Source organism: Ovis canadensis, chromosome 1 (assembly GCF_042477335.2).
Source record: "Ovis canadensis isolate MfBH-ARS-UI-01 breed Bighorn chromosome 1, ARS-UI_OviCan_v2, whole genome shotgun sequence".
NCBI classification, from domain to species: Eukaryota; Metazoa; Chordata; class Mammalia; order Artiodactyla; family Bovidae; genus Ovis; species Ovis canadensis.
Window position 1 is genome coordinate 43,541,315 of NC_091245.1, and position 14,422 is coordinate 43,555,736.

The 14,422-nt window shown below is 37.5% G+C and overlaps 1 protein-coding gene across 2 annotated transcripts in view; it reads left to right on the plus strand.

Moving 5' to 3' along the window:
* Positions 1 to 704: 704 nt before the first annotated feature.
* IL23R (interleukin 23 receptor) overlaps positions 705 to 14,422 on the plus strand; it is a 64,044-nt gene continuing 50,326 nt past the window's right edge. Inside the window, exons 1-4 of one of the 2 annotated variants that reach the window (XM_069594298.1) lie at positions 705 to 809; positions 1,903 to 1,974; positions 6,259 to 6,555; positions 13,384 to 13,507. In XM_069594298.1, coding sequence (XP_069450399.1) covers positions 1,905 to 1,974; positions 6,259 to 6,555; positions 13,384 to 13,507 — 491 coding nt within the window. In that variant the 5' untranslated portion in view covers positions 705 to 809; positions 1,903 to 1,904. The remainder of the gene's footprint in view (positions 810 to 1,902; positions 1,975 to 6,258; positions 6,556 to 13,383; positions 13,508 to 14,422) is intronic. The other variant, XM_069594307.1, reaches the window with a different exon arrangement.

Below are 14,422 nucleotides of genomic sequence, written 5' to 3' on the forward strand. Positions count from 1 at the left end.
GTGGCTCAGCTGGTATAGAATCTGCCTGCAGCGTGGGAGACCTGGGTTCGATCCCCAGGTTGGGAAGATCTCCTGGAGAAGGGAAAGCCTACCCACTCCAGTATTCTGGCCTGGAGAATTCCACGGACTGTATAGTCCATGAGGTTGCAAACAGTCGGACATGACTGAAGGACTTTCACTTTAGGATCCTGTTAAACCATGAATAAATAGTTTAAAGCCACTGATCTATAATTTTATCATTATAAACAATGCAATATATAAAGCAGCTGTTCTGTAGTTAATCACCTTTATATCTTTAATGCCCCAAACAATACCTGGCACATATGAGATGCTCAAAAATGCTTGTTAAATAAATGAATGGTCAATAGTAGCTTTTAAACTTTCTTTTCTTCAGAAATGGATTTATAATGGATATCAATGTTGGTTGCAAATTAAAACTAAGCATTGTATCTTTGGTGTCAAAGATTTTGATAGATTAAACATAAATATGTGTTCTATTTCTTGGATGAGATTATTTCACATTAAGGTGAGGAAAAAAAAAAAAGTACTGACAAAGCAGTTCACTTTCAGTAATCTGGGTTTTCCCAATTAATGACATAAGAACCAGTCATTTTGAGTTGGACAGTTTTGAGTTCCTCTTCAAGAATCTGAAATGTAGGTCGGAGCTTTGTAGATATTTCCATTTGCCTCACCACTGAAAACCTGAAGTGATCATTGACAGGCAGCAGTGAGGAAGGAAGACGTGAGGCCGATACGAGGGCAGCAGCCTGGCTCTGAGGGGGAATTATGTGCTTCAAACAGGTCGTAAGGTAAAGAGATAATGATCTCTGAATACTCAAAAACAGCTATATTTCCTTTTGGAAATCCATGGGCCAAGTTGTCTTCTCTTATGAGTTTTATGATATTTCATACAGAGTTATGATAGAAGGTGAATCTGTAATATTATCTAACATCATATCACTTTAAATGGTATTATTGTGTATATTCTATTAGGTGAGTAGTTAACTCCTAACTAGGAATATTTCAGGATTTCTTTTGCCTATTGTTTGCAAAGAGAAGATCTACTATTGTTAACAAATCATGAAAGGGATCTTTATATTCATAAGTCATTGGGGACCTCAGTTTTTAAAAATGAAATATTGTGTGCCATTTGATGAGTTATGAGTTTTTGTTTTTTATATGAAAGGCTCAGGTTTAATTGAACAGATAAAAATAACTGAATAATGCTGATATTGAATAACTTAATTATTTAATAATGCATGTAACTGTTTAACTGAATAATGTTACTCCAGATGTAAATTAATGGCAATATTGTTTGGAATTTCTATAATGTGCTTCTTTTGAACTTTCTGCAGATAAAGGGGATTTCTATAAATCTAACTGGTGATAACATATAAGGTTTTGTCTCACTTCCTCTTTCTTCATTTTGAGTGCTTTTCTTTTCTGGAAGTTCTGACCTTTTTGGGTTTTCCTGAAAGACTAGTATTTCTGGAGCTTGATAGATACGTGAACCTGGTCAGGAGAAGGATTGAGGATCATGAGTTAGAGCAGAAAGAGATTTCTGATGAGAGAGACAAGATCAGGAGGAATTATATTTCATCAAGGGTCAAAATGTCCTATGAAGGTAATTCACACTGATTTTTGAAGAGTATAAGATCCCATTCTTTTGCTTTACTCCTCCACCTTATTATACCTCCTCACACCCCAGTGACGACTCTTTGCCCTGTTTCCTTCTCCCTTCCCATCCTTTCTTCCTTCATTCCTTTCTTCCTAATTAAAGTCTCTCATGAAAAACAACTGCTAGAAAAAATGTTATGCCTTTTAGTATTTTATTAAAATATTACAGTTTAAACATTTTTCATATTTTTTTAGAGAGCGACAAAGAATTTTTTCTGCTTTCAGGCATGAACCAGGTCACAATTCATTGGGATGTGGTAATAGCTCTCTACATATTCTTCAGTTGGTGTCATGGAGGTATAGTATTTTGAGTACCTATTGTTATTTTTTATTCAAATAAAATACTGAGTGTTTATTAGGTTCATGACATTATGCTTGAATATCTGAAGGATAAAAATTATTATATTGGGAAAAATTATATGCACATGAAATTATGTGGAATGAAATGTGAGCCAACCTCCCTCCTAATGCAGGATTCCTTTATCAAGCATCTTGACAGGGGTCTAATTCTTATATCAAAATTTCCATGAAGCGGTCTAATTCTCATATCAACATTTCCACAAAGGAGTTTATTATTTTGGTTTGGCATAATCTGTCTTTGAACATTTTTAACTTATATAACTCATCAAACATTTGAATTTTATTCAATTCCACAAACAACTTATTGATGATTACTCTGTGTTAGGTGCTGTGCTAAGCCTTGTCTTCCTCACAACAACTTTGTGCAGTAGTATTATGTGCTATTATTATTATTATTTTGTAATTCACACAAACAGCTGGCATTATGACAAAGGCATACACAGCTTTTAAGAGTGGGAGGTGGGAGATCATCAGAAGTTCAGGCAGGACAGCCATTGGCTCTTGAGAGTTTCTTCTGGGGGCATAGCATCCTGGACAGGCGAGAGGGACTCATTTACTAAGAGATAAGCAACACCAAGGTCTTCCCATGTGGCTCAGTGGTGAAAGAATTCGCCTGTCAATGGAGGAGATGCAGGAGATGCTGGTTCAATCCCTGGGTAGGGAAGATTCCCTGGAGGAGGCCATGACAACCTGGCAGGCTACAGTCCATAGGGTTGCAAAGAGTTGTACACGACCGAGTGACTGAGCATGCACGCACACACAAGCGACATCAAGGCAGGGTTTTAGATCTTGAAGGAAGCTTTGCACATCATGCAACTTACTCAGAATAGTGACAAAAGCAAAACTATCTTCTGCAGGTTGGGACAAACTTATATTAGACATATAGTAGTCCCACCATGAGAACTAGAATCCCTCCAGCAGATATCAGACACTTCCAGAGTCAGACCAACAGTATCCAAGAAGGTTTCGTAGAAATAAGACATCATTTATCATTTACTTTTTCCAGCTTCTGGAAATATGCAAATGATAAGCCAGACTTCTGTTTATACATGGAATTCTCCAGGCAAGAATACTGGAGTGAGTAGTCATTCCCTTCTCAAGGGGATCTTCCCAATCCAGGGTTCAAACTCAGGTCTCCTGCATTGCAGGCAGATTCTTTACCATCTGAGCCACCAGGGAAGCCCGTTTATACATCTGAGTGATTAATATGAAGTATAGAGAAATAAGACAAGTCCATATGACATGGCACTAGAGACTTTCCAGATGTTCATTAGAAATTATTCAATCTGCTGTAATATTTTTACTATCTTTTCCAGATTTTCTACTAGAATGATATTTTACCCCCTTTTAAATAGCTTTGCTGAAATAAAAAAAAAACACTATGTTTAGCATTTTTCTGGCCAACACCCTCCAAATTAACATATTTTGTATGACTTATTTTAACATATTAAAAAGAGAAATTAACATACTTTTGTCTGACTTATTCTTACAAGTTGATTCCTGCCGATTACTGATTTCTTTTGCTATATAGTGAAAAATCATCGACTTACTAATTCATTCCCAGCAGTGAAGCTCAGTGAAGCTCAGCAGTCCGGTGTTTCTGGGTTTTTTTTTTCCATTCTATTTTTTAAAACCAAAACAACATTTATCCAAATTTGAAGTCTTCGGACACTTTTAATATTTTCTGTGTATTCTTAAACACTACTCACGTTTCATGATCGTATTCACATATTTTTTAAGGTGCTGAAGAAACAGTTTCTCTGAACTTGAATTGTTGAACTTCTTTAAAACAGTAGGGGTTTCCCAGGTGGCGCTAGTGGTAAAGAACGCCTGCCAATGCAGGATACATAAGAGATGTGGGTTTGATCCCTGGGTTGGGAAGATCCCCCAGAGGAGGGCAAGGCAAACTACTCCAGTATTCTTGCCTGGAGATATGGACAGAGGAGCCTGGCAGACTACAGCCCATGGGGTCACAAAGAGGTGGACAGTGACTCAGCACAGCAAAGCAGTCAGATGCTTTCTTAAAACTTCTTTTCATGTCTTTGGCTTCAAATTCCTATTGATAATAATGGAATTATTTTTATCACTACTTCAACATTTAAATATTTATAATTTATATGTGAATGCTACATAAATGGACATATTCAATTATATTTATATTATAAAAGTTAATTTTTAAGCTTTGAATTCTAAAGATAAGGACTTTTACAATTAAATACTGGCCTTTAATTATTACTTTGATAAGGTTTTAAGATATTCTAATGCTTAGAATTTAGAATATTTAGAAAAAGCCTACAATGAATTTTCCTTGATGTGAATTTAACTTAATTGATATTGCATTACATTGTCATTTGAGTTTATGAAAATGCCTTTATTGTCTTTTGGCTATAAAAATAATACATTATTATATAATTTTTAAAACACAGAAATATTCAATTAAAAATAAAAATTATCATTGATAATTTGATAATCAGAGATTATCATTGATATCTTAGTGTATCTTTAATTCATTCATCTATTTATTCTTAATATCGAGCCTATATTAAATATTTTGTTTTGCAACTTGCTTTTCAACTTAAAAATATATTCTGAACATTTCCTCATATTTTTAAATTAATGATGAATTTTAAGTGGTGGTCAAGCAATAAATTTTTGCAACTAGTACAAGTATGATTTCACTCATTGAGCTCATAATTTTCTAATAAAAGTAGCCCTTATCTATAAAAGAAGGAAAGACAGTAGCTGAAGAATGCGGTTTGGATTCTTCACTACCAATTGTTGTTTCTAATGTTACCTTTGAAACATAAGGTAGCCTCAAAATGCTTCATTCCTCACCTTTAAAATAGAAGAGCTAATTATATTTGCGCTTTAGACTGCTAGAGAAGCTGAAAAGCTGAAAGCTCATTCTAGGCTTGTGTAATGCTGTCGAACATCAACAGAACATAGTAAAAACACACTGATTAGCTAAGCAACTAAATGATACACTGAGTCCTAATGGTAAAAAAAAAAAAAAAAACACTGATAAGCTAAGCAATTAAAGGATACACCGAGTCCTAAAACTCTTTTCCAATGGAAATTATTCCATTCAGTTCAGTTCAGTCGCTCAGTCATGTCCAACTCTTTGCGACCCCATGAACCACAGCACACCAAGCCTCCCTGTCCATCACCAACTCCCGGGGTCCACCCAAACCCATGTCCATTGAGTCGGTGATGCCATCCAACCATCTCATCCTCTGTCATCCCCTTCTCCTCCTGCCCTCAATCTTTCCCAGCATCAGGGTCTTTGCAAATGAGTCAGCACTTTGTATCAGGTGGCCAAAGTATTGGAGTTTCAGCTTCAACATCAGTCCTTCCAGTGAGCACCCAGGACTGATCTCCTTTAAGATGGACTGGTTGGATCTCCCTGCAGTCCAAGGGACTCTCAAAAGTCTTCTCCAACACCACAGTTCAAAAGAATCAATTCTTCAGCACTCAGCTTTCTTTATAGTCCAACTCTCACATCCATATATGACCCCTGGAAAAACCATAGCCTTGACTAGATGGACCTTTGTTGGCAAAGTAATGTTTCTGCTTTTTAATATGCTGTCTAGGTTGGTCATAACTTTTCTTCCCAGGAGTAAGCATCTTTAATTTCATGGCTGCAATCTAATTATTTTTGACTGGATTATTTTGAATGGAATATTTGACTAATTAATCCATTCAGTTCAGTTCAGTTCAGTTCAGTCGCTCAGTCGTGTCCGACTCTTTGCGACCCCGTTAATCGCAGCATGCCAGGCCTCCCTGTCCATCACCAACTCCTGGAGTTCACTCAGAATTGTGTCCATCGAGTCAGTGATGCCATCCAGCCATCTCATCCTCGGTCATCCCCTTCTTCTCCTGCCCCCAATCCCTCCCAGCATCAAAGTCTTTTCCAATGAGTCAACTCTTCACATGAGGTGGCCAAAGTACTGGAGTTTCAGCTTTAGCATCATTCCTTCCAAAGAAATCCCAGGGTTGATCTCCTTTAGAATGGAGTGGTTGGATCTCCTTGCAGTCCAAGGGACTCTCAAGAGTCTTCTCCAACACCACAGTTTAAAAGCCTCAATTCTTCGGTGCTCAGCCTTCTTCACAGTCCAACTATTCCATTAGTCAAAAACAATTTTAAATGCAAAGCATATTCTTCTGAGTATCTGGTTTTAATGTTTTACATGGAATTAATTATTTTATCTATTTGTTTTCCAGGGATTACAAATATAAACTGCTCTGGACACATCTGGGTAGAACCTGCCACAATTTTTAAGATGGGTATGAATATCTCTATATATTGCCAAGCAGCAATTAGGAACTGCCAACCAAGGAAACTTTATTTTTATAAAAATGGCATCAAAGAAAGATTTCATATCACAAGAATCAATAAAACAACAGCTCGCCTTTGGTATAACAACTTTGTGGAGCCACAAGCCTTTGTGTACTGTACTGCTGAATGTTCCAGATATTTTCCAGAGACACTGATTTGTGGAAAAGACATTTCTTCTGGATGTAAGTGTTGGCGTACATTCAAAAGCCAAGTGAAAGTTAGCCTAACAATTAACTGGTAACTACCAATACTGTCTAAAAACGGAGGCAAATTAATATACTTCACTTCTTCTCTTAGTTTAATGTAGGTATTGCAAATTTGAATGTCTCCAGGAGCCAGGTTGGTGAAATGTTGCATTAAGAAGCTGGTGGGATCTGTGCAGAGAGGAAAACACATAGATAGTTTACTGAGCACAGTGTCCAGCTTCAGCATCTCTGAGGATTCAGTATTCTTAGATCTTTTGGTTCTTCCAAAGAAGATGGAAGTATAAATTTTCAATGTGAACTCTACAAACTTTTCAATGTTGCCAACATATTCAAAATACAATTTTTTAACACTAGCCTGGCTGAACACAGGTTTTTAGGTATGCGAAGGCAGCACCCTCAGATTTTCAGTACTTTTATGTTCAACTATTTTTCACTTCACATTGTTTTCCAAACTAATATCAACCTTGAGAGTCCATTGAGAAATTTTGAGGCTAAGATTTTGGAAGGAAAAAACAGTTGCAATACTAGCTTTGTATTTCTGCTACATTTCTTACCAGCTGTGTGACTTCAGGAAAGTTGTTTAACCAGTCTGCCTCAATTCCATGCCTGTAAAATGAGGCTAATCATATTGGTCATGGTAAACATCTAACTTCAATAACTTATTTAAAAGTGTATTATATACTTTAAACTATAATATTAATGTGCCTGAGCCCTTTTAAATGGAACCTTTTGATAAAACATGGGGTGATTTTGATACAATTCCCTGCTCCTAATGTCACTGCCCCAATTGTGAATCACTGGGTTTGTTGCTACAATTATTAAGGAAAAAATGAATTGTTAATTTTAAAAACATTTGCTAACTTCAATGTGTGTTCATAGTATCCTGAAAGTGTTTAAGTTTCTATAGTAATATGGGCTGGCCTGTATAATTATACACTTAATTCTTGGTTCTACTATTACAAAAGAAAAATCAGTAACTTCAGTACTGGTTTAATCTAGAGTTTCATTCCCAGCATCTGGGCCCATTTTCAGTGAAAGATAAAGGGCTTTGGATCTTTGCTATGTTCCCTTTCTCCATACTTTCAAGAATCCAATCTGAGTTCTTCCTCATCTCCAGTCCTCACCTAGACAGACCAAGTCCACCTGGCCACCTCTACCTGTCCCTAAAGGGAGTGTCTGAGAAGAACGAGGCTTTTTTCTCTAAAGTAAGGCCATTGTCCTGCTGGGCACTTGACCTCCTTGCTTCAACAAAGAAGAGCTGTAGGAAGTAGCAGAGGTGAACTGAGGAAGGAAATTAATAGGTTTTGGAGTTAAAGAAAAAATTTAGGCCTTAAAATAATAATAACATGCTAAACTTGCCCTAAATTGTGGAAACTGAAACCACAAGTAGACATCTTATCTGATGTCTGAGGACTTCTTAGCTTGTCCGCATCCTCAGGAAACAAGAGTAACCCTCTTGCTTAGTTACATTCCTACTTATCCTTGATGGTTGGGGGGTGGGTTGTTGAGAGAATATTTCACTGGAGAACAAATGAGCAACTGTCATGGTTGTGGGGAAAGGTTAGTTTTAATTTTAAGCCCGAGTAAGAAAGGAGGCGGAAGTGTGGCCTCCTTCCCTGTGTTGCAGTTTGAGTGACCAGTGATGCCCAACCACTCTCCAGGGTTGGCTGAGGCCTTCTGCCCCCAAACACAACCACCAGGCTCTTTCAGGGCCAGGAAATGGCCTTCTCCTCCCTTCTAGGACAACACATTAGAAGCACTTACATTTTCTGCTGACAGCTGCTTAGAAAGAACATTACCCTTTCCACTTGTTTACTCTGTGATTTGGGAACTTTTTACATAGATCTCTGGTTATGAGTGTGAAAGTGTAACTGCCATGTAAGAATTTACTCAAAGCCCTGGGTTCAAGAACCCCCGTGTTCTTGGGCTCTACATTCTTAGTAAACAAAACTTCCTATTGAAGTAGGTCAAGTAGAGGTTTTTGAGGGTTTTTGTGGTATTCTAGAAATCACACTGCTTTCACTGGATCACTTTGATTACAGGATACTCTTCCTGTGAGCTTTACCGTGTCAACTTATCATCACTGTTCTGAACAAAATGATTATGTGCATTTTTTTAGACTGGAGACAAATCATACAAAAGAAAGAGAAGATAAAGGAGTCGTTGCTTTTCCTAAAAAGATATCCAAACATTAAAAGTTCCATACTTTGATGTGTAATTTGTGAAACACAAACTATTATCACAGTTTCATTTTTAGCCATAATCTTAGACTTCTTAGATTGCTATCTGTAAGTGTACACACATCATGAAAAGTCTTCTATCAGAGTCACACCAGTCCTGGAATAAAACACTTTAAGATTTCTCTATTCCTTTAAAAATACCAAATTAAACTATTCATGAAACAGTCATATTTCCACTGAATCATTAAAAAGTTTAAATATATCGAACTTGAATTTTAATCATCTTTGATCTCTACTTATCATCTGATGAAAGTAGACTTATTATCCAATAAAAGGCCCTGAAAAGTTGTCTTTAACATTGCTACTCAGTCTTATTAGTGACACAATAGGCCAGTCTGTGCACTCTTTGGGTAAGGAATTATGAAGAGATCTTTGCCAGAAGTATTGTCTTTCTTTTCATTTTAAATTCTCATTATCATTTTATTAATCAAACCAATCAAGCCATGAAATACACTTTACTTAGTGGTTAGTATGCACCAAAAATGTGTTAAACAATAGCAATTCAGAGAAGAGGGGATCACAGACTCTGCTGTCAAGAAGCCCTCAGTTGAAAACGATCTTTGGCTAAACTTTGAATTAATAAGAAACATGGCTTGTGAATAGTAAGGGACCCAGTAGGAGGGGAGATATGTGATGGGCAGGAGAGAGCAGAGTATTCTCTCGTATCTGGCTGTACAGCAGGTTTTTACCCATGGACATTTAATAACCCAGCAGGTAAAGAATCTGCTTGTAATGCAAGAGATACAGGAGATGAGGGTTCAATCCCTGGATTGGGAAGATACCTGGAGAAGGAAATGACAACCCATTCCAGTATTCTTGCCCAGGAATCCCACAGACAGAGGAGCCTGGAGGGCTACAGTCCAATTGGGTTGCAAAGAGTCCAACATGACTAAGCGACTAAGCACACACAATGGAATCTAAAAACAATTTGGTCTTATTTTATATCTATATTCACATTCCCATCTTTACATAGCTTCATATTAACAAATAGCATGTTTATTTGCACAGAAGTGTTTCATCTATTTGCTCTTTTACAAAGTTAATTAGCTACCAGACATAACCCTGAGTAGTCACTTCAAAGAAAATGCAGGAATAACATAGCCCCAAAGACTGACAGTTGTCTTTTATGATGGCCAAATCAAAGATACTCTGAAACTAGAGGGAAAAAATAACTTTAGCACAAATCACTGAAGGACCCCAAGTCAGTCAGTATCCAAAATGATTTAAATTTATGTTTCTACACCTACCTCCTTTAAGGCTCAAGTAAAACTTAAAGATTTATCTTACTTGGAGTCCAATTTCTCCCCCACTGCAGCTTGATGGTACAACTCATAAAATGTTTTAAAGCACTTTAGTATGTTCTTACTGTCTGAAAATACGTTTTTAAATCATTAAATCAAATTGCATTCATGTAGAATGTTTTTATTTAACATTTTGGACCAACAAAAAAGAAATACCCATCATTTCTGTAATCTTATAATCATACTACTAGCAGACTCCATCTTTAGTAATTTGGAATATGTCTTTCTCGTTTCAGTCTCTTTCTCTGTGTGTGTGTCTCTGCCTCTTTTCTCTGTTTCTCTGTCTCTCTCTCTCTTGCTACCCCTTTATCTTTCTGTCTCTCAAATGAGACCACTATACTATACTATTTTGTAACTTATTTTTTCATTTTATCATATGGCTCTTACTTATTTAATTAAACATATTTTGAGTTGCTTCCAAGGCCAGATATTTATATTGTCTTCAATAACTTTGTTTTTGGTTGTATTTCAGGAATATATTTTGGGAAATTAAGCTGGTTTCCAATTCTTCCATTATTATGAACAACACTTTAAGAGGCAAACCCTTTTAGCCAAATATTTTTGTGTATCTATGAACATTTTAGTAAGGATGCTAAAATTTAGCCAAGTATTTTTGTGTATCTATGAACATTTTAGTAAGGATGCTAAAATTTTCCTAGATGTAAAATTGCTTGGTTGCAAGATATTACCCCTGCTTTACAGATTATGATAAAGGTTGTTCCAATTTGCATTTCCACCAGCAGTGTGTTAGAGGATTTCCTTGAGTCTATTTCAACACTATGGATGACCATTTTTCAAAAACCTTGCCAGTTTGATAGTTTTAAATGACATCTATTATTGGTTCAGTTTGTAATGAAGATAAATTTTTTCCATATGTGTATTTCTTATTTTATAAGTATTATTCTTGGTAGATGATTTATAGATGAAGTACAGGAATATATCTATGTTTAAGCTAAATCTTTGGGTATAATTTCAGGTGCATAAATGTCTGTATTTTTATTTGTTCTGAGGCCCCATACTTTCATTTTTCTTCTTTCCTTAATGGGACAGAATTATTGGTTTATTTTTTGGTTTGTTTAATTTTTATTTTATAGCTGATTAACAATGTTGTATTAGTTTCATCCTTTCATTTTTCATATCATTTTTTGAGTAATCAGTTTCCCAGGCAGTATTGCACAAGTAGGCACAAGCTGAGAGAGCCACCCCTAAAAAGTGAGCATATGGCAAATGCTTAGTATTTCCATACTTCTTTTTTGATCTTGATTCTTGGTAATTTATTACTGGATGATGTATCTGAAAATTCCAGATGCTGTTCTATATTTGTTGGGGTTTCATAGGCTTTAGAGGCTCCAAGGGCTCCAACAGAACTCTCTCATCTTTTCTCATCTCTTGGGTTTTGTTTTCCCCTGTGCTGGCTTCATTGTTAAATAGACTGTTTCACTATGACAGCAAGATGGCCATCAACAGCCTATAGCTTACATGACACTCAGAGACAGTAAATTAAGGCAGGGAGAAAGCACATCTTCTACAGTAGCCCCAGAAAAAGTTCCTTGAATAATTCTGATTGGTTCATCTTGGGTCATGGGTTCATTCCCAATGGAAATACTCGATCAGGCAGACTAGGTCAAGGGCACAGTTCTGTGTGTCAAGGCACACCCCTTGGCACAGGGTTGGAGTGGGGATGAGGTTAGGAATGAGGAAGATGTCAGTTCTTAAAAGGAAGGATGGTGGCAGTCAAAAATTAACAATATTCTCCAAAATTTGGCCATTCAGAGAAAGAGTTGAAGGCATGGGAGAAGAGAGAAAAAGAAACTAGAAATAGAATTCTGTGAATGCCTAAAAAATTTTAATCTTTCTTTCCTGTAGTGAAATGTACTTTCTAAAAGATTCTTAAGTGTACAGTTCTATGAATGCCAGTGATGTATATACACACTGACCTCATTGTGCAACCATCACCACCATCCATTTCCAGTACTTTTTTCATCTTGCAAAACCGAAACTCTGTACCCAATACAACAACCCTTCATTTCTCCCAACTCCTCAACCCTTGGCCACCACCATTCTACTTTCAGTCTCTGTGAGTTCAACTGTTCTAGACATCGCCTATAAATAGAGTCATATAGTGTTTGTCCTTTTGTAGCTGGCTTATTTTATTTAGCATAATGTCTTCGAGGTTCATCTATGTTGTAGCATGGGTCAGAATTTCCTTTCTTTTAAAGGCTGAGTATGTATGTATGACTATCAAACTTTTTTTTCTTTTTGGCCTCACCCTGAGGCATGTGGGATCTTAGTTCCCTGACCCAGGATCAAACCTGCTCCCCTTACACTGGAATGCTAGAGTTGAGGATAAACATGGAGAGCACATTCACAACAGCCAAAAGGCAGAGAGATTTCAAGGTTCAGTTCAGTTCAGTTCAGCCGCTCAGTCGTGTCCGACTCTTTGCGACCCCATGAATTGCAGCATGCCAGGCCTCCCTGTCCATTACCAAATCCTGGAGTTCACTCAAACTCATATTCATCAAGTTGGTGATGCCATCCAGCCATCTTATCCTCTGCCATCCCCTTCTCCTCCTGCCCCCAATCCCTCCCAGCATCAGAGTCTTTTCCGATGAGTCAACTCTTCACATGAGGTGGCCAAAGTATTGGAGTTTCAGCTTTAGCATCAGTCCTTCCAACGAACACCCATGACTGATCTCCTTTAGAATGGACTGGTTGGATTTCAAGGTGGGAAAGACCAAAATAGCAAGTTCTGCAGATTCAAGCTCAATGATGACCATAAAGAAATCATGGGATTTGTGGATTAGAAAGTCACTGATGACCTTAACAACAGTGGTTTTGGTGGAATTGTGGGTCTGAATCTTGATTGTTTGGGGTTCAAAAGTATATGGGAACTGAGGAAAAAGATCAGTATCAGTTCAGTTAAGGTCTGTTCAGTCACTCATAATGGACTTTAAAAAAGAAAAAAGCTATTGTGAAAAGGAGAAAGATATACTGACAGCTGAGGGAAGAGAATTTGGGGCGGAATTCTTTTGGATGGGAGGAACTTGATCACCTTAGTATCCCCAAAGAGGGAATATAGCAAAGTATGTGAAGGAAAGCAGCAACATTTCACGGCAAAATGGGCTGGAATGTGAGCTGGAAGGGGTGGAATGGGGCAAATGCTGATTGACCTGGTTTTCCGAATAATATGGAATGATTATCAACTAACTATAAAAAACCTTGATGTTTCTGTGGTGGCTCCTAAGTGATATATTTTGTTGCAGATCCACCAGATGTACCTGACAAAGTAACCTGTGTCATTTATGAATATTCAGGCAACATGACTTGTACCTGGAACCCTGGGAGGCCCACCTACATAGACACAAAGTATGTGGTGTACGTGAAGAGGTAGGTTCCCTCCTCAACAGTCTGTCCTGAGCAGTTCCACTCCAGTTCAGCCAGTGCTGTGCCTCCAGCAGGGATCCAAGAAATCTGCCTCAAATGTTAAATGTATCTTTACTATCCCCAACTCCCTAATATTGATCAAGGAATCCACCAAAACACTTTTCAGGCCATTGATATTTTCACCGTGTGAGGTAATATGTTCCATAATCTTTATGCTGTTTTTACTCATTGGAGGTGACTGGGCAAGGACCTAATGTGATACAGCACAGTTTTAAAAGGATCTTTGCTTGAATCTCAGCTCTCTCCTCCTTCTAGGATTTAGGCACTTAAACTCTCCATATTGTCATTTCTTTATCTTTAAAATAGGCTTGAAAATAGAACCTAATGGATAGGTTAATTCTGTTTAAGTGGAATTTTACTTTTAAAGTGTGAATCACCATGCCAGGTCCATCAGTACAGTTCAGTCGCTCAGTCGTGTCTGACTCTGCGACCCCATGTACTGCAGCATGCCAGGCTTCCCTGTCCATCACCAACTGCCAGAACTTGCTCACACTCATGTCTATTGAGTTGGTGATGCCATCCAACCATCTCATCCTCTGTCTTCCCCTTCTCCTCCTGCCTTCAATATTTCCCAGCATCAGGGTCTTTTCCAGTGAGTCAGTTCTTTGCATCAGGTTGCCAAAGTATTTGAGTTTCTGCTTCAGCATCAGTCCTTCCAATGAGTATTCAAGACTGATTTCCTTTAGGATGGACTGGTTGGATCTCCTTGCAGTACAAGAGACTCTCGAGAGTCTTCTCCAACACCACAGTTCAAAAGCGTCAATTCTTTGGCATTCAGCTTTCTTTATAGTCCAACTCTCATATCCATATTCCATCCACATATGGAAAAACCATACCTTTGACTTTGTCAGCAAAGTA